Consider the following 23,872-nt stretch of genomic DNA (forward strand, 5'->3'; position numbering starts at 1 on the left):
TTCTTGAATCAAGAGCGCTCGAGCGGCATGTCTTCCATGATGCTGATATACTAGTATATGTGTCAGTTAAAAAGACAAATATGGCATCGAGCGTGTGAAAAATGTTACCTGGTTTCTTCGCCGCGGATTGTTTTGCGATGATGGTGCGATGTGCAGCACGGCCAGGTGTGAAGGAAATATAGAGGAATGCGTTATGCATCAAACGGGTTAAGAAATAAACGAGACAATACAATTCAAACAAAAACCTAAGCCTTCTCGAAAGGGCTAAATAAAATCATAGAAATATGTAAACAATACTCTAATTGAATTACTACTTTTAACCTTTTTTATGTTTTTATTTGATGAATTTTAGAATATCCTAGTGACCACCCTTAGGTGAGGATATGCCAACTCCTTGAACTGGTGCGTCGCTTATTTCGTCACCCGGGTGTGCGCATGTGCATGCGCCAGGCAGTCTTAGACACGGGGACTTTTCTAGGTGAACAGTATTGATGCGCTCAAGTCATATTTACAGCCTTCATCTCGTTATTCATTACCCCTATCTACCTAGGTATCATCCAGACAACATGACCCAAACCATCAAGACCAGTTATTCGTTATACCATTAGCCATTTACGATTATGCTCCATTGCGGTACACTTGTGCACCCTGGTTCCGAAACATTATAGTATCCCTCCTTTGCAGCACCATCAGAGCACGATTGAGTCCTTGCTCACTGTATCCCTTGCCTTCAACCATCTCCCTCCGAAGTGTTGACAGGCTGGTACTCCAGCCAATCGGCAATCGACGCTTCAACTCAGCCTCGAGGCGGTTGACCTCGTCGTTCAGCTCGCGGCTGCCCTGGTTGCTGCCCTGGTTCACGGCATCCATGGTCGAGCACAGGAAGAGACGGATGGCTTCGTCGACATGTGCCTCGGTGGCGATGGGGGAGAGAGTGAGCTTGGCAAGAGACTCTGTAATACGGACAATGGCCTCCAGCTGACGGACAGTGATGGGGATGGAAGATCGTGTGTTGGCCTCCATCTCGGCGGCGTGGACTTGGCGTCGGATGGAAACGAAGTGAGACGAGAGCTTCTCTGCAGCCTCGGGGCTGAGACGAGGAGCACATCGGCTGGACATTGTTAGTCAACTTAAATTGTGATAAGGGGGCCAGGTAACTTACGTCTTGCAGTATGTGACATATCTTCGCATCTTGTCAATAGGGATCTCAGACTCGGCCACCTCCTCTGCGCCTCGACCATCCATTTGAATGCTGAGAACGTGCCTGGCCATTCGCTCATCCTTGTCACGACTGTGCTCATCCTTGACGATGAAGATCATGTCGAAACGAGACAAGATGGTGGTCTGGAAATCGATGTTTTCTCCAGGAGTCTTCATATCATCGTAACGGCCGAAGATAGGGTTGGCAGCAGCCAGGACAGAAGTTCTGGCGTTAAGGATGGTGGTGATGCCGGCCTTGGCAATGGAAATGGTCTGCTGTTCCATGGCTTCGTGAATAGCCACTCGATCCTCATCTCTCATCTTGTCGAACTCATCGATACAAACGACACCGCCATCTGCCAAAACCATTGCACCACCTTCAAGATAGAACTCTCGGGTAGATTGATCTCGCTGGACTGACGCTGTCAGACCAGCTGCTGATGAACCCTTTCCGGACGTGTAAATCGAGATAGGGGCTGCCTTTTCGACAAACTTTAGAAGCTGCGACTTGGCAGTACCAGGATCACCGAGAAGGAGAACATTGATGTCACCTCTCAGCTTCATTCCATCGGGAAGAATCTTTTTTGAGCCACCCAGCAACAGACAGAGGACGGCCTTCTTGATGTCTCGGTTTCCATAGATGGAGGGGGCGATGCAGTCGGCCATGATGTTGTACAGATCTGGCCGCCTACTCAACTCCAAGAATTCTTGTTCCTCCTCTTCGGAGAAGGCAGCACTGCCCTTGGCCGATTGGTCAATGTCTGTCTTCAGACCAACCGCTCGTAGATAAGGAGTGCGGATAGCTACAGCACCGCTAGTCGACGAGTTCTTGGAGGCCTTGTTCTGGTAAATCGAAAAGATGCCCATGACAGTGCATCTCGAGCCAGGAACGACCCGGTTTGTGAGATATCTGTCTGCAGAAATGAGGACATGTCGTGGCAGTTCACCGACGGGGACTTGATCTGGGGCCTCCTGCAGTTTGATGATCTGCTGATCAACGAATTTGCTCTTCTCATGGACGACAAAATAGGGGTCCAGTGGACACTTTGGCGTGGGATCGTTGGGGACTCGAGTTCGAGCGCATATTCTAGGCAGGGTAACGCCGGTGAAGCCGCCGAGGATAGGAATGGTTTGCTCGTGTTGACAGTTCCTGCACTTGATCTGGAGTTCGGTTGCCTTTGATGACATGACGGAAGCACCGATGACGATACCCGGCACCCGAACCAGTCGGGCAATGGTCATGGAATCGAGGTTTCGGATGGACACATTATCGGCGTCGCTGTGGAGAAGTAGCTGATGCTCGGGGATCTCGGCCTTGGGCTCGTTGGGAAAGACAATGCGGTGTGTGCACTTCTTTAGGGCACCCTCGAACTATATCTTGTAAGAAATTGAAGAGCCAAAAGGTGGTGCAGCCCTTACCAAGGGGATGATCTCAGCAGGTTCGGATGCCAAACGATGTGCCAGGTCTTCGTTAAAGCTGATCAAATCATTGATGTTGACATCGCAAAAGTACCTCTTCAACAAGGCATTCTCTCGTAGTTGATCTCTGTTAAAGTATAAGCGCATGCGCAGGCAACACATGAACAGTTGCGCACCTGTAGACAAAGTTGTTGTCCAGCCGAAAGTCTAGGATGAAGGTTTCGAGCTGTGTCTGAAGTTGCAACCGGGTGTCGCCATTCTCGCCGAATGTCGGCTCGTAGACGTGAGTAGAGTAGACTGATCCGCGATCCATTGTGACCTTTGAGTACCTGCTCCCGTTGCTGTCTGTTGAGCGCAAGAGTCGACAGGGGAGTTTGGAGATCTTGTTTGTGGATGGAGGGGCTTGACTCCGCAAGTTGGAAGGGTAACACAATTTACGCGCCAACGCGACTTCCCCCCTGAAGGAGAGACGCGTCGCAAGGGCGCGTTTAAGTGGTTGCAGGTGTCCCAATTGGGATTAGCGCGCAAAGCTCAACGCTCCGCATCACGTGTCAGCGCCAAGGAAATGCTTGCTCAGGTAAGCGTAGCGTTTAGGGGGAGCTGCGTGGCATACTTACAAGGTGTCTACCACCTGGACAAGGGAGGCTACAGCTGCAGCGGGTAATTCGGAGGCCTGTTGATGATGACGGCGTATTCTTGATTACAATCTCTTAATTGTCTCTTTCCTTCGCATCCTGTCCTATTCGATACTATACGTGCGTCGGCGTGCGCTTCGCTTCGCTTCTACCTGTTGATGTCCTTCATTCAGCGATGATACCCTAGTAATACGGACGCGACATCCATCAGCCGTCAACTCTACCCGTTGTCGGCTCTTTCAGAGCTTCTTCATTCACCATGTTCTCCCCTAGCGCCGCCAAATCCGCCGACAACCTCTCGTCGCTGTCACCAATAGGCCGGGGAGAGCTACCCTTTCACAGGTAAAGCTCCTGTGGATGCGCTCTGGATTATGGCTGACCAAGGGGCGTGGCAGTAATAGACATGGCCAGATGCATCCTCATCCAACTTCACGACGTGGCTCTACAGCCAGCTCCATCCATTCTATAGGAGGTGCCTTGGACAGTGCCCCTAGCAGCTGGGCACCTTCGGTCTACGAATCGAGCCATAATGGTTCGTTCCGTCCTCAAATACATGCCTCGCTGGCAATCGTTGACCTCGAGTAGCTATCTCGACCCTTCTCCAACCCCCGATTGTACGAACCGGCCTTCAGCCTCACACTTCGGCCCCAGCCTCGAGCGCCCACAAGCCCCCGACAGCGAGAGATATTCCCCCAGTCGCCCTGACAAATATTACCAAGATCGATGTGGACGAGTTCAAGCCCTATCTGTCGCAGATTGGAACCCTTTACGAGCAACTTCAAAGATTAAAGGAAAACGACGAGGAGGCAAACCAGCAGCGAACCAGTCGGCAACCCGACACACCAACCGATACTGGCGATGGATTCTTGCGACCAAGCTCAAGGTCTCGACCGACCCGCAAGGGCTCTACTACATCTCTCTCGTCGCTGAACTCGAATGAAGGCGCGAGTCCGGTACGAAGACCCAGTGCCGGCTTTGTCCGAAGAGCTACCCAAGGACCGCCTCCTTTGTCGACCATCCCGACCGTGTACTTTGACGACGACTTCCGCCTCGAGAATCCGCGAACGTTTGATGTTGTCAGTGAGCGATCCGAGGTTATTCGGCCGACCAACGCCGAGGATGGCAAGGGAGGACTCAATGGAAGTGCTGCTGCACCGCGCAAGGCCCTCGCTACCAACGCTATCTTGCAGGAGAAGCTGTCATGGTACATGGACACTATCGAGGTTCATCTCATCAATTCGATTTCTACTGCATCCACCACCTTCTTCACGGCCCTGGGATCCCTGAAGGAACTGCACTCGGAAGCCGCCGAATCTGTCACACGAATCAAGACACTCAGAAAGGAACTGGAGGCACTTGACGAAGAGATAGCGGCCAAAGGCTTGCAGATTGTACACAAGAGACGAAGACAGGAGAACTTGCGACAGCTCAACGACGCTGTGCTTCAGCTGAAGCAGATCGCCGATGGAGTCGCAAATTGTGAGACTTTGGTTGACGAAGGCGAGATCGACAAGGCCTTGGCAAGCATTGATACGCTTGAGAAGCTTATTGCCGGCGAAAGAGATGCGACTGCCAACAGCGACCTGGAAATTCAGCTACGAGATCTGCGATCGGCTTCAGCCCTACAAGGCGTCAACGCGGATCTGGCCACTCTAAGATCTCGCATTGGAAAGGCATACGAAACCAACTTCTCCAACATCCTGATCCGTGACTTGCGACGACATTCCGAATCTGTCTCCCCGCAGGAGATTCTTCTCAGATGGAGCAACGCAGCAAACCGAGCTAAGGGCGGCCATGCGAGATCACCTTCAGTGTTTCCAACCTATCTGACAGGCACCGACGAGCTCAAGGCCGAATTGTTTCCCAACATGTTTGGCCTACACCGCGCGAAGCACATTGCTGCTGCGACTATTGCCTACAGAGAAGCCGTCTTGCGTGAGATTCGAAACTTGATTCGGCGACCACTGCCTAGTTCTACAGATGATGACAACGAGTCAATGATGTCGGTTTCCACCGCAAGTGGAGGTCGTCACTTGTCAAACCAGGAGAAGTCATCTATTCTGGCACGAAACCTTCGTGCTCTGGAGGCTGAGGATGGCGAGGAGCTGCTCATCAAGATCTACATTGGAGTTACAGAGACTCTAAGGAGAATGACAACGCAGGTCAAGGTTTTGCTAGAGATCACCAGCTCTCTATCTGACAGCCCAGAAGGGGATGGTTTGAGGTCTCCCCCAGTCAGATCACCGATTTCAAGTCCAAGACCAGATCGCTACCCAGGCGGTTTCTTCAACAACGCCGCGATGGAAGTACAGGAGGAGCTACACAAGAGTCTCGATATGGCTAATCTTCTCGGCCAAGCTGTTGATGTGGCCATTGAGAAGATTGTCAAGGTGTTGAAGGTTCGAGCAGAGCAAACGGCGCAGCTGCCTCTGCCAATGTTCCTCCGATACTTTACACTCAACTTGTACTTTGCCAACGAGTGCGAGTCGATATCTGGTCGCAGCGGCACATCCTTAAAGACTGTGGTTAATGGCCACATCAAGGACTTTGTGCAGAGGAACCGCGATGTAGAGATGCAGAAGCTTGCGCAAGGGATGGAGTCTGACCAGTGGAATGCCAAAGATTTTAACGAGAAGAATGAGGCGTTGCTCAACATCATCATGGCGAGCAGCACCCAAGATCCTGCTGAATGGACAGACAGCACCAAGATCTGGATACCAGCTTCGGAGTTGGAGCCGGCAGAAGACGAAGATGCAATCGAGACGAACGGAACCAGCAAGGAAAAGACTAGGACAGCCACGATCGATTTGGAGTCGTTCATGCTTCCCAAGTCAGCAATCCTATGTCTCGAGGGAGTTGCAAAGTTCTCGCATCTGATAAGCGGGATCCCATCCATGACGATCGACATTGCAACGTCGTTGATAGCGTATCTCCAGCTCTTCAACTCGAGATGTACACAGCTCATTCTGGGTGCTGGTGCCACTCGATCAGCAGGATTGAAGAACATCACGACCAAGCACTTGGCGCTGGCATCACAGGCACTGTCCTTTATAGCCACACTCATCCCTCACATGCGAGAGTTTGTGAGGCGCCATGCAGGATCTGGAGCAAGCGTGTCGAATCTCATGGGCGAGTTTGATAAGATTAGACGTCTCCTACAAGAGCACCAAGACAGCATCTACCAGAAACTGGTCGAGATCATGAGCGGCAGAGCAGCTATTCACTCTCGAACGATGAAGTCGATCGACTGGGACAAGGACGCGGGCAAAACTGGTGTGCATCCGTACATGGAGACGTTGGCAAAGGAGACGACGACACTGCACCGCGTCTTGACCAAGCATCTCCCGCAGATGTCCATCCAGATGATTATGCTTCCGGTGTTTTCTAGCTATAGGGACCAGCTTGGAGCAAGCCTCAAGGACGCCGAAGTCAAGACTGAGGCTGGCTTGAAGAGGTATGTTTGCTTACGTGCTGGTTTATGAAGCTTGTTACTAACAGGGTGTATAGCATGTTACATGACATTGAGTTCCTCACGACAAAGCTAGGAAGACTAGATGGGTTTGAAGAGACGGATGAACATCTGAAAAAGATTATCAACGCAAAACAAGTCAAGGCAGAGGAGCCAGCTCCAGTAGAGACCAAGAAGGAAGAGAAGGAGGAAGAGACAAAGGAAGCCGAGGCAGCTCCTGCAGCGGAGCCCGGTAAAGAGGAAGAAAAGAAGTAGAGACGACAGATGAGATCTAGGAAGCCGAATCTCGGGCTCCAGGAGGAGGTCAATGTTACGATTAGTTACGCAAAGTGTCGTCTTTGTGTGTGTGTGTGTGCACAACCTCGCATATTCATTCACACCCATTAAAATTCCGTCTCTTTTTTTTTGTTCCCATTCATGGCTGGAATTTCCCTTCCGATTCACACCATCTCGACCATCTTATTTTATCGAATCATGTCATGAAGGATTGCAGGTTGCAGCTCGGTACGGGATCCTACATACAGCGCATCTACTGCATGCTGCCGGTCAGAAGGTTAATCTCCCCAGCTGATGTGATGCTGCAGCAATCAATCCTTCAGGCCATTTTTAAATTAAATTCTCAACACAACTGCCAACACATTCAAATTTACAGGTTCCGGGGTCTAGAGATGAAAACCCTTGCTCACCGTCTTGGCGAGAACCGCGTTCCTGGGTCTTTTTGTCTCGACAGGGTCCATCGTTGGTGCCACGCCCTATGGATGGATATTTCAGCCTCACAGAAGCGGTGTGTAACTTTCGACTCCTCTTTTGTTTCGAAACGAAGAGTATGTTGGTTCGAGATGAAACAGAACAGAACCAACAGTTTCTTCGGGATGGATCAACAAACAAACGAGTTTAAATCCTTTGAAGAAGGAAGGAAAGGATGAGTATGCTTCTTTCAACGTCTGTTCTTGGCAAAACTTGATTGCCAAGTCGGGCTAGCCACGTACGTCTTTGACAAGACAGATTTCCCGTGTCTTGCGTGATGTGATGTGATGTGATGCCCGGAATAAAGACCGCGATATCAACTGCCGCGTAATGTCTCATTCATGGCTTTTCAGCCATCGGTTCTGTTTCCTCCTTTGACAAGAAAGAGTTTCTTACGTGTCAAGTTCTTGGCCTTGTTTCTCCTTCTGCAAGCCCTTTTAGAAAGAGAGGCGTTCAATTGTCGCTCAATCTTCCATTTAAAGCAACACAAGACAATTCTTGGCTTGCTTCTGTGGACACAAGCTCTCTGATGCGCGTCTGACGTGTTCACATTTCAGAGCAACCACCCCCTGTAACTTATTCTAGGAGCGTCATTTGATCACATCCTGCAGGAGAAAGACACTCAGGCACAGAAGAGAAGAGAGAAAATAGCAAAAGGTAAAAAAGAACCCGCTGTTTCATCTTGTCTGACCTTGCATGCCAAGTACCCAATCCCGCTCAACCCATGCATGCGCGCGCTTGGCGGTTGGTCTCGGTCTTTTTGTTGTTTCAACAAGAACAAAGGGCGTCTGACTTTCACGTGAACATGGGCCAATAATGTCATGAAATATGTCTTTTTGGACAAAGGTTTGGCTCATCGGCCAATGTCTGAAAATATATACAGAAGAATGTTATAAAATGCAAAAATCGCAAAACAGCACCAATCCTTTTTCGGTCTGGGTTCCAACGAGTGTGAGTGAGTGTCAAAAATAATGTGCGTAGAATTTTGTAAGTTTGTGTGAGTGAGTGCCAGCCTCGAACCCCCCTTGCTGACACAAGAGGCGTCAAGCCTGTAATAAAAATGTTGCTTGTATGTGCATGTGAGAGAGTGCAGAAAGAGTGATGCTGCTCTCCAGATGGGCTTTGATCTCTGCCCAGTCCTGTTCTTGTCTCGAGTTTTGTTTACCCATCCATCCATCCATCCGTAAGCGCCAGCCTGCTCCGCCCAAAATGTCTAACCCAGAGTTTTCCTCGCAATCAGATGAAAAAAGACCTCGGTTTTGTTTTGTTGTCAAATCGCGAGGGGTATCTTTTGGGGGTATGTGAAAGAGAATCGTATCGTGTCATCGTCAAGTGCCGTGTCAACACGGCAACGAAAAGGGGGGGTGTCGAGAAGTAAAGAAGTTGTGAGATGAGCCGTCTTTTTTAGGCGGTCAACAGACTGCGCTTACTGGGCAGCAGCCTTGGGCAGCTCAATCGAGCCGGCGCCCAGGGTGGTGATGAGGTGAGTCTCGTCAGTCACCTTGGTCTGCTCATCGTCGGGCAGGTAGTAGGCGTTGTCGCAGGGGAACTCCTCGCAGCCAGAGTCGGGGGTCATGGACTTGGCAGGGTACATTTGCTTGACGTTGTTGGTGTCTCCGGGAACGACAATGGCGGAAACGTCAAAGTAGGTCTTGCCCATCCAGCCGCCAAAGGTGACCTCGCCGAGCATGCCAGTGCCAGTGTTCTTGCCACCCTTGACGACGGCCCAGTAGTTTCCAATGTACTTGTCAGGGAACTGGACAGTGGTGTCCTCCTTGTTGCTCACAACGACGGGATCGATGCTGGCATATCCGGGGTCAGAGGTGAAGTACACGGTTCGGACCTTGTCGTCAAGAGTCTTGAAGGTGACCTGAGCGGCAGCGGCGTAGGTAGCAGAGGCAACAAAGGCCATGATAGCAGTAGCGAACTTCATGTTGGCGGTGTTTTGAGGTTTGGTGGTGCTAAAGTTGCTGGGTATTGGTATAAATAGATGGTTGCAGTTTCTCGATTGTCGTCAAGACAAGAGTATTGTTCAGTGGCGTCTGATAAAGACCGAATCAAGACGTCTGTTGTTGGTATGTATTCAGGTGCAGTTGCTGCAGCTGTTGAGGGTTGATGATGTGTTGATCGAGAACTAGCTCAGATAGTTTATGCCTGTGAGGGATTGTGGTAACTCGGCTTCCAAAAGGAATGAGAAGCTTGGAGTCAAACAAGGAATGATAGTCCGAAGACAAGAAGGTTGAAACAGAAAGACAGTGCTGTGGGTTGTTGATCAGAAGAAGGAGTGGAAAGAGGAGAGGGAGGCCCGTTTTATAAACAAGGTCCCACGACGAGGAGTGAGTGAGCAGGCGAACCCGGAGACCTGGGATGCGTGTGTGTGTGGCCCACAGACTCTACTGTTCCCTCGCCCATCCTAGCCATCCCACCCCGTCGTCCACCCACACTCCCTGTCGAGATCAGATTTGTCAAGTCAAGGAAAACGTTGGACCGCCTGGTGGGGCGGTACTGCAGACGAAGCCTTTGATCAAGGGTCGTCCACCGTGGACCTTGGACCGTGGAGCCGCTCTACGACTCCCGTCGTGTAAGCCACCAACTAGAGCCGCCGGTCGTGCCGCCAGTGGGACTGAGGCAAGGCCCAGCATAGGAATAAGCTCCATGGTTGGGGAGTAATGCCCTGCCCTGGCATAGCATGGCATGGCAGGCCATATGCGCGCACAGTGAGCCCAGCTCTGATGCACGGGGTAGGTAGAAGTCCCTCAGCGTGTCGTCTCACTGAATCCAATCTCTGTCGACGCTGGAATCGTTGCAGTCATCTCTTGAGTGGTACGTTGTGGTGTGGTAGCGTCTGCTCTGTTAGCGGAGTGGGTTGGTTTGCGTGTCCCTTACTGGTCCGTGTCCTGTCTTTTCGTAGGTGGCCGCGGCCCGCCCTCACACCCGGACACTGTTTCTGGCGGCAACAAAGCAACGGTTCCCCTATGACCGTGAGCCCCCTCCCCTGGAAAACAGGAGAGAGACCTGGAGCCATTGTTTCAAGGCCTTCTTTTTTGGGCTCCCCTTCATCTCGTCCCGACGACCGTCCGTGAAAGCAAAAGCAACATCTCTCCTCTCATTCGTCCTTGTCCGAATGAATCATCTTTGTTCAATGGAACCTCATCTCCATGACCAGCTACAGTACCCCACAACAAAGCTGTGAAAGCCTGCTCCAGCCGACAGTGAACTCTTTCTCTTTTCGTCTCTCCTCGGAGTACCTGACCCCGTACCGTATGAATTCGGTGTCAGCCCAACCTCTCGACAAAGACCCGACTCAAGGCCAAGAACATGACAACGTCAACTCTTCCCTTTTCACCCCCTGGCACATGCTGACACTGAAAACCGCCGCATGCTAGCGACCCAGTTTCCCTCAGTTCCGGGGCTAGACGGCCGACAACTCCGCAAGGGGCACCCACAAAATCGCTCTTTTTTTCTTCTAGCTGCATCTTGACTTGGCGCCACAAGCCCCCTTGGCGTCCTCATTGGTTCTGCCTTTGCCACCAGTGCCTGGTACCTGACAGGCGTCCATGTGGTCGGACCTTAGAGGCTTGTTTCGAAAAGGCTCTCGGGGAGCCGACAGCGGGATGTCGAGAGTGGTGGGAGACGACGACGAGGCACACAGGGTCCAAGCCGCAGGGGTAATTGCCCGATGAGTTTGCGTCAGCAGCAGTCTTCTCAGGCTCTGAGCTGGGGCTTCGTACCCGGAACAGCTTGGTCGCCTGCAGGCACTTAGACACCACCGTACACTGTACATGCCCTTTCGCTTGTGACTCTGGGCGGACCTGAGACCTCGGCGAAAACTCTGAACGCCTGGGTTTCTCACAACAAGTGTGCCATTCCCAGGGCTGTCTGCGCCAGTGACACGTGGAGACAGGTTGGTCTGGATCAATGAATCAGAGCCAGATCCGACTGGAGTCCATTTTTGATTCCGCAGAGTAGAACCGAACCTGCCAAACCAAACCGGATCAGATACAGGACGCACACAATCAGACTTTTCGCTGCTCGGGCACTAGCAACTTCAGCACTATCCACACAGCCGTTGAACGATGCCTCTGTTAAGCATAGCCACCCGGGAAGTCAAAAAAGCACGCGACCGGCAATTATTCCAACATTTCCGTTCCATGGGCACATGACCGCCATCGTGGCAGGCCATGAATCAGGCCTTGAGCAGTCGACTAGCGTCGGCGAGTTGGTTTTCGACTCAGATACTGAACCCGCTCGGCCACGTTGTGCTGCCAGATAAGCAACGACAAGCGTGGCCGTGGCCAGCAAGCAAGCTTTTCCACCGCCTGTGCCTGGCGATCAATTCCGCAATCCTCGCTCCAATGCTACCACTCCCACCCCTTGCTTAGAGGCCCGTTGGGATCTTAGCGGAAGCCACGGGGAGCTGCCGCCTTGCCAATGAGAACCCAAATCCGCCTTCCCAAGAGTTTCTCATCCTTGCGATTTGCGATCAGACTCCTGGCTACCGGGGAAGCACCGGGGATGAGGTACGAAAACTTGGTGAGCCGTCCTGTGGGGGCTGCGCGAAAACTCTGTCTGTGCCGAGAATTCTCCCAGAACTGGTCGCTAGGTCGTTGTGAGGGCCTGGCGCATTGACGATGAGCCCTTAGCAATTGCGAAATCGTGACGGCCGACGAGACGACGCGTTACTACGCGAGGTTGGGTTAGAAAGTCCGTTTCCCTGCCTGAGGCGTCCACACTAGAGAGCAGCGGATCCACGTTCGACCATAACGGAGTGGAACCGTTCCCTCCTTTGGGTGTAAGAGCCGTCCTTCTTCCCTCGCCGTGGTCAGGCCTGTCCGGCACAGTATGAAACTGTCCTGGACGGTGCGCTGGCCGCGTGGCTCTAGCAGCATTCTCGAATCCTCCACCTTGCCCCCAAAGCCCTCCGTTCTGCAGCCTGCAGGTGGTCCGTCTTGGTCTTGCCGTCATGTTTCTCTGTGACAATTGGTTCGCGTAGGCGAGGCGATGCCCTCATTCAGTCTGACCTTTGCGAGTTGCCTTGTTGTTGACTCGCCGATCATTGCCCTGGGCAGGCTTATGCATAGCTGCCTTGATTCCGGTCTGGACCTTCTGATTTTTCTTTGACACCTTGTCTATAGCTTACCTTGTAGCCTCATGAAAGCAGACCCGGCTCTGAAGCCGGATGGCCTAGTTTTGCTGGACTGTTTCAGCAAGAAGCTTTTTATTGTAATTGCGAGTCATCATTTGCGCGCGTGGCCTCCCGGGAAGTGGGATGAAGGCCTGGTCAGCTGGGTAGGGAGTCGTCTCTGTGCTTTGGTTGCCAACGAGTCTTCTGCAGGCTGTGGCCGGTTGCCAGCATTCACTTGGGGTGGCAGAACGCCATGCGTTGTAGATCCAGGGTTGATGTCCAGCTTGTCTAGGTAGTCCACTTTGGCTGGTCATCCATGAAAATTTTCATCTTGAGCAGCGTCAATTGCTAGCGAGCCGAACCTGTGTGGCAAGAGATAACTTGGAGTTCCATCCAAGAGTCCCACACTTGAAGGACTTGGTTTAGACGCTCGTTGCTTCTGCCCAACTCTTGTGCCTGGTTATTCAGGTACGCTGTGCGTTGGCAGCTGAATGCCTCCAATGACAGGCGGTTGATGGAGAAAGCCCGCAGGTTCGGGGGACCGGTAGGCCGGCGGACCTGACTGTTCAGTCTCTCTTGTGACGGGATGCGCTGTGTCTGATCCGTCACCGAACAAGTCGGCTCCACTCCGAGGTCGGTTGCCCACCCGCCGTCAGCGGACATGTCTCCCCTTCCATCGCCTCCAAGTTCACAGAACAAGGTTCGCGGCCAAGCAAGTAGTGAGAGCGGGATGAACAAATTCCCTCAATCCAGGCGAGCAGTTGACAGAAGTTCGTCACACTGGGTGGTCCCAATCGTTACAGTAGTCGACTTGAGGGCGGTTGATTGGCAACTGGGCGTGATGGTCTTGGCTGGCGTCGACAAGTCCATGTCTACTGCATCGAACTGGGCCTGGAGATGTCAATGGGCTCTCCGGCATCTCCGATAGAAGTGGTGGTCGGCAATCACGATGCTCTCATTCGAGGCAAACCAGAGTCGACGATCTCCAAGCGGTGTCCTCACGTCCGAGGGAGTGACGACCCAAGGGGGGGACGATGTGATCCGACTTGATTCCTCGAGGTACCGCTTAGCGACTGCAGAGGTCAGTCATCAAAGTCTACGCAGAATTCCGCACCTTGTGAGCGAGAGTGTGGGTGAGAGTGAGGTCGAAGCGGGTAGCTTGGAGCCATGCCGATAAGAAGCTGGTGACATGATCCTATTATCCCATGATTCTCGTCACTTGACGGTCACTTGACGGTCACTTGACGGTCGAGTTGAATGAAGCAATACCAAAGTTGTGGTAGATCTCTGATCTTTTGCGGAATCGATGTGGTGGTGGTGCCTGTCATCGTGTTGCTCGCAACGAGCTGGCACGGAGCAATGTGCCTCGGTACAGGTTCCATGGGTGACGTAGACACTGAAGGGAAAGGAGCAGATCGCTTCCAGAAGCAACTGCTTCTCAAAAGAAGATGTTCTCGGTGATTTTCTCCTGGAGAGGACGATGCTGAGGTTGAAAAGCAGGTTTGAAGGTGGGGTGTGATCGGTCGTCCCGCTCCTGCTGCAGAGGAGCCGTCATGGACAATCCTCACGTGACTACCTCAGGGTCAACCTCGCTCCTCGTATTCGTCCTTCGCTCTCGCCCTCCGCTGTTCGCTGTTGATAATCCGATGTCGATGGTCTATTCTGCTTCGGTTGGTGGTTTCATCACTGCCTTGCACTTTGATTATCTACAGCACCTATGTAGATAAGGAATCCTCAATTGTTCCAACTTACCCGAGACCTCATACTGCTTCATTCCCCTTTGCAGATTTTCTCAACCAAGTGACTCTCAATCTCGGCTGCATGTTCCAAAAACTTGACTATCTTGATTTCGGAGCCAACGGATCTCCCATATTTTAGTAGGCGAGTGTCTTCGTGATCCCCTTTGTCATAGAAGCCACTCACAGAGTGTCCGATTGACAGTGACTGTGGCAAAGGTGAACATGTACATCTCCGGAATGATATCGAATTCTCACGCTTCGGTGACCCCGTATGATGTTCATTTGAAAGCCCATCTTTTATCTGGTGTGATAAGCTCAAAGCCTCTCGACTGGATATTAGCAGTTCACAATGGACTGAGAAACAAGGCCAAGATGCCACGGATCTCTTTAACTCGGAGTTGGACGACGGAAAACATGACGACCATCACGGCCTCGGCCGGCTTGCGCAATTCCTCACTCTTCTTTCAAAAAGATATGTGGTCAATCATGGGCCAACTATGGCACCAAATGGAACTATCAGCGGTTAGAACCGCGAGATGGAGGCTCTAGTATGAACTCTGTCAGTGCGATATACTTCATGTCAGCTTCTTAATTGCTCGCTTCATTCAGGTACCTGAGCTTAATCAACCTTGTTACTCATGAGTTCGGAACATCCCTTTCGCTACGCCAAGTCCGCCATGACATCAGGCTTGACAATTCCCATCGACGCGCTTGGTTGGGATGGGCATGAGCCCAGGAGTCATCCGATTGTATCTACCAGGGCTCTTCGCCATGGTGCCTCCCACCAGCCAAAGGGGCCTTGTGTCCTGGCAGATTATACCTTTTCCACAAGTATCCCAAGTATTAACTCAGACAGAAAGTCTCATTATCGAGCGTAGAGAACACATGTCAACAAGACTTTTTACCAATGTTCACGGCAAGGCCTACCATCTCCATCGGGGATCTCCATCATTTTAATTAGACGACACCAGATAATGCTTCCAATACTGGTTCAACTCATCGGCCTGGGCCTTCTGGAAAAACTACAAGAAGACCGAGTTCTCTCTAGATTTGATGGGCTCTATCGCCACAGCATCACTCATCTCGAGCTGCTTCCGAATATCCTCAGCGTTTACATACAACCATTTTCACCTCTCTTCTCGAACAAACCTTTGAGTTCCTAGGAACAACATGAGACTCACTGAAGTTATTCCTGCAGCATTGCTGCTCAAGCATGCCATGGCTCAGACGCCTGGTCCCGGTCCAGCGTTGGTCACTCCTGTTCCCGACCCTGCTCCCAGGAACCAGAGCAAAAACGCGGACCCTCCTGAGCCGGATCCAAATGGAATCATCTCTGTCATTACGGATGACTACCTCGTTTATTGCCCTGTAAGTCAGCCCAACTCTCTCACCCACCAAGAGACTATGCTAATAGGGGCTTAGGAGCCGACTGAGATCGTTCACAGGAACGTCACTTACAAGGCCGAGACAGCTCCTACCTACGTAACCATCACGAGTTAGTCCACAAAATCCCCAAACATGTCAGAGTGAATCTAACTTTTGAAGACTGTCCCTGCGAAGTTACTTATAACCATCCTCAGCCCACCTATCCTCCCATCATCAAGAGTTCGGTCCAGGGAAGCGAGACTCAGATAGTCACTCAGTATCCTCCCCCTGAGAAGCCCGTCTACCCTGCTCCTGGAAAGCCTGCGCAGCCTCCTCCTCCTCCAGCCCCCGAGAAGTCAGCTCCTCCAGTCCCTCCCGTGGTGCCGCCGCCTCCACCTGGAAAGCCAACTCCAGTTCCGGTTCCTCCTCCTGGCAAGCCCGCTCCCCCGCCAGCTCCGGGCCAGACAGTCCCTCCGGTCGCCCCGCCGCCGCCTCCTCCCGCCGAACAGCCCGCTTCTCCCGTCCCCGCTCCTCCGGCTGGACCTACAACTCAGCCTCCAGCTCCGCCTGTTCGGGCCGCTGGTAGCAAGATCACAAGCAGGGCCTTGGGTGCTTTCGTTGTGGCTGGTGTTGCCGCCTTGGCCGTCTAAGGTGCCAAGCAAGCGACTTCTACGCATGAGACAGCATGAAATAAGATTCTGGGATGGATATATGGATATCATGGATAGACGTCGAGCTTAACACTCGGAGGATGTAATGGATGTAACTATCAACGACATCATACAGTTCTCGATTGGCAATTCCGAGGGGTCCAACGGTGGCTTGATTGGCTAGCTACCTTATTGTACACATCAGATGATAAGATTGGCAATTCCATGTGATGTTTTTTAAGATCCTCTTGCTTCCAGCACTTCCTTTTTCAGGAACCATAGATCTTGGCTTTTGAATAACGTTTAGCCACATATCATACCCGTCGGCCCGATGGCATCACTGCTCGGGAACACCGTGCTATAATGTATCTTGCTTCACCAACCTTCACGTGTGCAGTCTGAAGGTGTAGCCCACGTCCCGTCTAAGGGGATGCTTGATGGATGTTGAGGTTATCATGAGGTGTTAAGGATATTGCTCCAAATCAAGACTAAGATCCCCTCAGGTCAACGTCAAGATCGTGGCATATCTCCTAGAAATAATGTTCGTTTGAAATTCGAAGCCTTGACTACTTTTACAGTTCATAAGCGCATAACCTCGTAAACGCCCCTGACCGGATATCACCGTCGCAATGCCCGTGTTATCAACTCAACGGATCAAGCATCCCCGACGCCTCCATCCGTGATCGCACCTCTCGCACCAAGGCTTTTGCCTCCTCAACCTCTACACCATCTTGACACAGCTCTCCAGCAAGGCGCTCAGCCGCCGCGTAGTCTCCGGTACGCATCGAGAATTTGGCAAGCCACATCCGTGCCTTGCTAGTTGCTGCTGTGACGCCAGTACCCTCATTGCCCGCGTTCTCGTTACCCTCAGCGCCATTGTCTGAACCCGGGGGAGAATCATTGTGAATAGCAATGGACTCTGCTGGGTCAACCTCAGCATTTGCTCCGCCATCTTCTTGAGCCACACATAGTTCCATGTATGACTTGGCTTCTTCCTCTTCACCCAGCTGGTCGTACATGGCAGCAATCTGCAAGAGGATCTCAGGGTCCATATGGCCTGTAGCGCTACGGCTACCCAGGAGATCGCCGCTTCCGAAGCTACTACCCACGTCATAGTAGGCATCCGCAAGCAAGGCTCGTTTCAAGGCCTTGATACCGTCTCGTTCTCGGCCCATCTTTTGCAGACACGAACCTACAGCCATCCACATCTTGCCATCCCAAGGACGCAGACCAGCAGCCTTCTTGTAGTACCAAAGCGAGTATGTATGCATTTCCAGCATCTCATATGTTTGACCCAAGCCGTACCAGGCCCGATAATCACGTCGATTTACGTCAACCGCACGACGATACGACTCGATGGCCGCATGTGTGTTCTTGAGTTCGACGTATTCGTGACCCATCAATGTCCATGCTGATAGACATGACCGGTCAAGGGTCAGAGCGCGCCGGAAGTATTGCACAGCCTTTTCGTGCATTGAGAGGAGGGAATAGTAGTTTCCAACAACGACGCAAGATTCCGGCCGAAACTTGTCTACACTGGAGCATAGATGCGCCAGGAAAGCCAACTTCGGGCGCAGGTTTAGGACGTAGAGAATATTGGAATAGTGGTCGAGAGAATCAAGCCGATAGGGATGGAGCGCCAGCAGTCGAGTAAAGTGCTGTTCAGCAGCCATCAGATCCTTGGCGTGATAGGCCAGCAAAGCGTTGCAGGTAAGGAGGAAGGATGATGTCGGGAAGATGGAGAGGAGCTGCTCGAGAGAACTGGCGAGTCCGGGTCCTTGCTGGTAAAGCTCCAAGGAGGTGTGCAGGTGGAACATGTAAGACACGATGTTCTGGGGACAATGTCTTGATATTCGATTCAACTGGAGATTTGTTAGTCGTTGCGATCACCGACAACCACAAGTGAAACTCACATCCTCGACTCGAGATATTAGCGACGTCATCTCCAGCCAGCAGCCCCAGTTCATGGTGTACTTGTGTACGCTTCGGATAAAGAATTCCAAAGCTCTTTCGTCATTCTTTTCCTTGGCGAGCACCATGCCGTATCTATGTAGGGCGGTTAGTAGCCGTCGACATATGGTTACTGGGATCAGCACTCACAGGTACTCGAGCCATCCCTGGCTCCCCAGTACTTCGTCGTCTTCCGTTGTCCTCTCATCAAACCAAGTCGAAAGATATCGCCCAATTACGAGAAGCTGCTTATTGGCCACCGTTCCAAGATCCTGAGGGCCCATAACCATCTCAGTGTCCTCCTGCTTGCGCTTCTCTCCCGACATGAACTTTGCATAGAGGGCAAGGAACAAGCTCTTCTGACTGATCCTGGGAAGAGGTATCGCGGCTGATGAGTCGGAGGCCTTTGCCTTTCCCTTGCCAGCTGAAGCATACGCCGGAGAACTGTCCACCCTTGATGCCAGGACACTAGATAGGAGAGAATCGGGGAGGAAAACGGCGGCGCAGCGGTCGTATTCTCTACAGTCGAATAAAGACTTGGCTAGTAGGTATTTGCTCAACTCTTTTGCCTCGAGAGCTGCCTCTTCTGGATCGCTGTTCGAAGTGTATATCGGTGAGATGTACTTGGGATCCGCAGGGTCGAGGTGCTCGTCATCGTCGGTCTCGGGAAGCGCGTTAAGTAGTTCGGCGGCCCTGAATTTGTCAACTTGCGCGCCCAGCTATCCACCAGCGGACAGCATACGCACCATTTTGAAGATTGGTAGAGACACCTCTCTGAGCATTTGACCACAGCGTCCTGGAGAGCTGCCCGCAATTGCGAGACCTCGTGGGCGCTCAGAGCCATCTCGGTCTTGTTTTGAAGGGTTGGTGGGGTAGCTCCTAGTCAGAAGCAAGAGCTGGATTGCGCAGACGCGCTGGCCTCTGAAGCTCGATCAGCTGATACCTCGAGCTGTGTTACTGCTTCCTGATCGGTGAATGCAGAGGCAAAGAGCGATATCGGTGGCTGGAAGACGGGTTGTAGTTGTCATGAGGATAGACCTTTGACCGTTATTGGTGATCATATCAACAGTCCAGGCGCGCATCCTAGTCCGTGCCATTTGATGTGACGCACGGCTATACGCACTGTATCCTCATGGGAGACAACACCAGTTGAACAGTGTCCAAACACAATTCCAGTAGCACGAAGTCTCAGTTATCTTTTCATTCCATAAATTAAAAGACGTTTCTTTCCTGTGAGAGGAGGCTCTTATTCGGGAAATAGCCTGTCAAACCAATATCGCGGCCACTAAACTCACTTACACCCTCCTCCCACAGTGAATTCGGTGCCACGATGGCGCTCGGGGAAGGGGATGAGTGCCAATACTTGGGGCTGATGGTGAGACTGGCATGTTTATTCCCGATATTTCGGGTTATGGCAGCATTTATTCATTCTATTTTGATAATTGTGGTGATTCACTTCACAAAAAGGAGACGATGTGAGGCGATAGGCCGGACTATATCAACTCGAGCTGGCATCGTTTCAACTCGAACGATAGAAAACTGCCGACTTACTCTGACCTGTTCATCAGACGATTATCTACGAAATAGTACGGGTTTCGCCAGCTCAAAGGATCTCCTCATACTTGGCTAGTTGTAACCAGCGGGATACGGCATCGCCCATCGGCTACCCCGAAGACCACACCAGGCCTGCGCGAAACTCTGAAGGGTTCCACCTTTTGAGGAGGTATCATGACCTACAGCGGATCCGTCAGGACATTCCCATGCCTCTTCTGCTGGACACCAGAAGTCAAGTGCCCCAACTATGTGTTCCTCAACAAGAGTGCCTGCGTAGACTGCCAGGTAAGGGAACACTTTCACAGCCAAGCCCTTCAACGCACTCAGTTCTGACCGCTTCTTATTCCAGAGACTCGGGAGGCAGCATGGAGCGAACGAGCTGATTGCGACAGATGTCCACGAGACCCTTGTGCGATACCTGCTCGAAAAGTACTCGGAAGGTGGCGGTATCACGTACGAGAGAATCAACGAGTACATTTCCAGCGCTAAGCAGGTCAATGTGGACAATCTCCTCACCGTGGCACTCGACTACATCTATCGAAATTTCCGGGGTCTATATCACCCCATCTGCGACGCAGTCGAGGCGGCTCGTGATAGGGGTCCTATCCAGTGGACACCCGTCAACCTCGCGGAGCGACTCGAGAGGATAAGGACCGAGCGAGAGAGACAACGCCGGGGAAAGACGCCTCTGTAGGCTTCATGGATCCGACAGTTTGCGCTAGAGGTAGACATCCCGGGGAAACAAGCCGGGGAGACGACCCGGGTAGGTCGGCTTGCTGTTGGTTCTGTTTCGGGGGGCGGACACTGTGCTGGGAGGGTTGTCTGGTTGATGCAGACGTCAACTCTATAGGCTCGAGGGCGAGTCCCTGCATGTGGCAATTGGCGCCGTTATCTTTCAGATCCGGGGTTTTAGTGAATAGCGTTTGAGTTCCCAAGTTCCGCAGCACACAGCACAGTCTGGTTGAGTCATGGCCGGCTTCTTCCATCCATCCTCCACGGGGGCACCTTTGTAGGCAATGCCGGTAGTGTCAGGGGAACCGAGTCAGTTTGGCTGTCATTCACTGTTAGCCTGTCGGATGTTCTGATAAGTCGGGTATTTCTCCGTGGGTGGACGCTGATTCTGTATACCGTCACATAAACTCGTCCGTCCAGCACTTGACACTTTTTTTTTTTTACAACGAGCGAATTGAACAAAACACACCTCGAGCAGCAGACATGTATCACAGCATCCAGATGGCCGTGAGCACCCTAGACGTCTCACAGAGAGCGCGTCAGTTGCGACCTCGCACAACCCGGTCCGGCACGTGCGGTACGAATCACCACCACGGTGTCGAGTTCCCTCACCGAGCGAGGAGTGGTATAAGAGAGGGCCAGCAAGACATGAGGGCGCGGAGCGAGCCCGACCTCTGGCTGTATAAGAGCTTGGAGAACAGCATCTTGATGAGCGACGCAACAGAACACCACCACGGCGAGAGAGACGAGAGGCGGGACCAGCCAAAGACGATGCGCTGGCCCTGCAATCACCATTGGGGGAAATGGGCGTGTAACAGATGGGTCAATACAATGGGAGCCAAGTGTCAAGAATGCAAGGTACGTCAAGAAGTTGCCCCTCGTCTATTCTGCCTGTAGCCGCAGTGGTGAACTAACAGGGGTGGTTTGACCAATCCAGAACCGCAAAGACATGGATAGTACGCCGACGCATACTCGACTGGCGCATATGTACGATGTGGACGTGTTGGTAGAGGGGTTCCGCAACGCAGGGCTCAACGCGGCGTGCGTCGTCGACATGATGAACGACGGTGCGTCGGAGCGAGCTTTACACGACGCCCTCAAGGTGATTCAGGAGAACGACGTCGCCTGGCATGACCGCGTGGAGCACATTGTCCTACTGGGCATTTTCCGGTGGAAGAGTGCAAAGGCGAAAAAGACATGAGAACACATAACTTGACGACTAGGTTCATGATGTATTGGAGCTGGGAATTGGAGTTTTGGTGTTGGTCGGTCGTTTTGGCGCTTTGAACCTAGGTAGATAGTCAATTGAACTCTAGTCCAATAGCAAAAGGAACAAACCAATCATTGAAAGCCTCTTTTCATTAAGCTTTCAACAATACTAACAAACATCATAAAAACTATGCAAGGAATCAGCTTGTCCTTTAGGTATCATCGTCTCTCCCCCTGCTTCTCGTTCCCTTCTCCTCTATTGAGTCTAGCGTCTTGTTGAACCGCCAACTGCCAGGTTCTGCCACCTCTCACCGCCCTCTCTGCCCCTCCCTTAGCGCCGTCTTGGGACTCACCGAGCAAATCAAGTGGACAAGCCCCTCCCGCTCCAATTCGCGAATAGGAAAGAGGGGCACAGCCAAGTCCCTCTTAACCATTGTAGCTAATTGAAGCCAACCAAACCTAAGCCAAAGACATTCAGGTCCGGTAATTATCGTGCAGCTCCCGAGGCCAATTAATTACTCCCCGACTCCTTTCTCTTCAAAAAGGCGGTCTCTGTCTCGTCTTTGTTTCTTTTCAACCTCGTCAACTCACTCCCCAGAATCGACCATGGCTCAAAAGACTACTCTCCAGGAGTTCAACTCCGTCTACCCCAAGCTTGAGGAGGCTCTTCTCGAGCATGCGCGCTCCTACAAGCTCCCCCAGGAGCAGCTTGACTGGTACAAGCGAGTGAGCAGCCATATCCCCCAAAAGCCCAACTGATACTCCAAATACTAATGCAATGCTCCTAGTCCCTCGAGATCAACCCTCTCGGCGGAAAATGCAACCGCGGCATGTCTGTCCCCGACTCCGTCTCCCTCCTCCTCGAGAAGCCCCTCTCTGAGGAGCAGTACTTCCAATCTGCCACCCTTGGCTGGATGACCGAGCTCCTCCAGGCCTTCTTCCTCGTTTCGGACGACATCATGGACTCGAGCATCACCCGCCGCGGCCAGCCCTGCTGGTACCGCCAGGAGGGTGTCGGCATGATCGCCATCAACGACGCCTTCATGCTCGAGGCCGCCATCTACACCCTCCTTAAGAAGTACTTCCGCTCTCACCCCGCCTACGTCGACCTCATCGAGCTCTTCCACGAGACCACCTTCCAGACCGAGCTTGGTCAGCTGTGCGACCTGCTCACCGCCCCCGAGGACAAGGTCGACCTCGACAACTTTTCCATGGAAAAGTACAGCTTCATCGTCATCTACAAGACCGCCTATTACTCCTTCTACCTCCCCGTCGCTCTGGCCCTCCACCAGCTCAACCTTGCCACCCCCAAGAACCTGAAGCAGGCTGAGGACATCCTCATTCCCCTGGGCGAGTACTTCCAGATCCAGGACGATTACCTTGACAACTTTGGTCTCCCTGAGCACATTGGCAAGATTGGTACCGACATCAAGGACAACAAGTGCTCTTGGCTCGTCAACCAGGCCCTCGCCGTCGCCACCCCCGAGCAGCGCAAGATCCTCGAAGAGAACTACGGCCGCAAGGATGACGAGAAGGAAAAGGTTGTCAAGAAGCTCTACGACGACCTCAAGCTCGAGCAGCGCTACCTCGACTACGAGGAGAAGGTTGTCGGCGAGATCCGCGCCCGCATCACCAACATTGACGAGAGCGAAGGCCTCAAGAAGACCGTGTTTGAGGCCTTCCTCGCCAAGATCTACAAGCGCAGCAAGTAAGCTGAGCTGCCCAATCAAAAAGTAGAAAAAGAAACACAAAAGCGAAACAAACAGGCGCACGCCGCGCCGTTGAAATGCAGAGGTCATCATCATAGCCGAGCCGAGCCAACAATGAGCGTCACGACCATATAGACCAGAGATACCTCGAATGAAACAGGGAAGGAAAATTCACTCATAGCATTGACCAAGGAAATGAGAATAATAATAAAAAACATTTTGTTTCCTTTTGCGATTTCAACATCAAGGACAAGAGCCTGCTCAAGCCTTGTGTTTCACTGTCCTTCATGGGTTCTATAGTATCCAACCCCTTCCCCTTTTCCCATGACCGGATATATAAGGATATAAGAAGGTAGATCCGAAAGAGAT

At 52.2% G+C, this 23,872-nt stretch overlaps 6 protein-coding genes across 6 annotated transcripts; 3 read left to right on the forward strand and 3 right to left on the reverse strand.

Moving 5' to 3' along the window:
* Nucleotides 1-618: 618 nt before the first annotated feature.
* On the reverse strand, nucleotides 619-2,932 carry NECHADRAFT_96242 (uncharacterized protein; the record flags this gene model as incomplete). Its single annotated transcript, XM_003050415.1, has 4 exons — nucleotides 619-1,111; nucleotides 1,163-2,571; nucleotides 2,620-2,746; nucleotides 2,796-2,932. 4 exons carry the CDS (start codon nucleotides 2,930-2,932, stop codon nucleotides 619-621), a joined length of 2,166 nt encoding a protein of 721 aa, XP_003050461.1.
* An 851-nt stretch (nucleotides 2,933-3,783) lies between these two features.
* On the forward strand, nucleotides 3,784-6,978 carry NECHADRAFT_84820 (uncharacterized protein; the record flags this gene model as incomplete). Its single annotated transcript, XM_003050030.1, has 3 exons — nucleotides 3,784-3,786; nucleotides 3,887-6,708; nucleotides 6,762-6,978. 3 exons carry the CDS (start codon nucleotides 3,784-3,786, stop codon nucleotides 6,976-6,978), a joined length of 3,042 nt encoding a protein of 1,013 aa, XP_003050076.1.
* A 1,455-nt stretch (nucleotides 6,979-8,433) lies between these two features.
* NECHADRAFT_101640 (uncharacterized protein) lies at nucleotides 8,434-9,725 on the reverse strand. Its single transcript, XM_003050416.1, has one exon. The coding sequence runs from the start codon at nucleotides 9,401-9,403 to the stop codon at nucleotides 8,897-8,899; it is 507 nt and encodes a 168-aa protein (XP_003050462.1). The 5' UTR covers nucleotides 9,404-9,725; the 3' UTR covers nucleotides 8,434-8,896.
* A 5,779-nt stretch (nucleotides 9,726-15,504) lies between these two features.
* Nucleotides 15,505-16,349, forward strand: NECHADRAFT_84822 (uncharacterized protein; the record flags this gene model as incomplete). Its single annotated transcript, XM_003050031.1, has 2 exons — nucleotides 15,505-15,702; nucleotides 15,915-16,349. The coding sequence occupies 2 exons, from the start codon at nucleotides 15,505-15,507 to the stop codon at nucleotides 16,347-16,349; spliced, it is 633 nt and encodes a 210-aa protein (XP_003050077.1).
* A 641-nt stretch (nucleotides 16,350-16,990) lies between these two features.
* Nucleotides 16,991-19,143, reverse strand: NECHADRAFT_48805 (uncharacterized protein; the record flags this gene model as incomplete). Its single annotated transcript, XM_003050417.1, has 4 exons — nucleotides 16,991-18,130; nucleotides 18,263-18,395; nucleotides 18,450-18,992; nucleotides 19,046-19,143. The coding sequence occupies 4 exons, from the start codon at nucleotides 19,141-19,143 to the stop codon at nucleotides 16,991-16,993; spliced, it is 1,914 nt and encodes a 637-aa protein (XP_003050463.1).
* Nucleotides 19,144-22,390: 3,247 nt separating this feature from the next.
* On the forward strand, nucleotides 22,391-23,737 carry NECHADRAFT_63620 (uncharacterized protein). Its single transcript, XM_003050032.1, has 2 exons — nucleotides 22,391-22,520; nucleotides 22,583-23,737. The coding sequence occupies exons 1-2, from the start codon at nucleotides 22,401-22,403 to the stop codon at nucleotides 23,504-23,506; spliced, it is 1,044 nt and encodes a 347-aa protein (XP_003050078.1). The 5' UTR covers nucleotides 22,391-22,400; the 3' UTR covers nucleotides 23,507-23,737.
* Nucleotides 23,738-23,872: the final 135 nt, after the last annotated feature.

The sequence above is a fragment of the Fusarium vanettenii genome (assembly GCF_000151355.1).
Source record: "Fusarium vanettenii 77-13-4 chromosome 9 genomic scaffold NECHAsca_6_chr9_2_0, whole genome shotgun sequence".
NCBI lineage: Eukaryota > Fungi > Ascomycota > Sordariomycetes > Hypocreales > Nectriaceae > Fusarium > Fusarium vanettenii.

Excerpts from the sequence above, each read along its gene's own strand:
- NECHADRAFT_63620 (XM_003050032.1), top strand. The coding sequence starts at position 22,401 with ATGGCTCAAAAGACTACTCTCCAGGAGTTCAACTCCGTCTACCCCAAG. Across the intron at positions 22,521-22,582 it reads AGCTTGACTGGTACAAGCGA|TCCCTCGAGATCAACCCTCT; the intron begins GTGAGCAGCCAT and ends CAATGCTCCTAG.
- NECHADRAFT_101640 (XM_003050416.1), bottom strand. The coding sequence starts at position 9,403 with ATGAAGTTCGCTACTGCTATCATGGCCTTTGTTGCCTCTGCTACCTAC.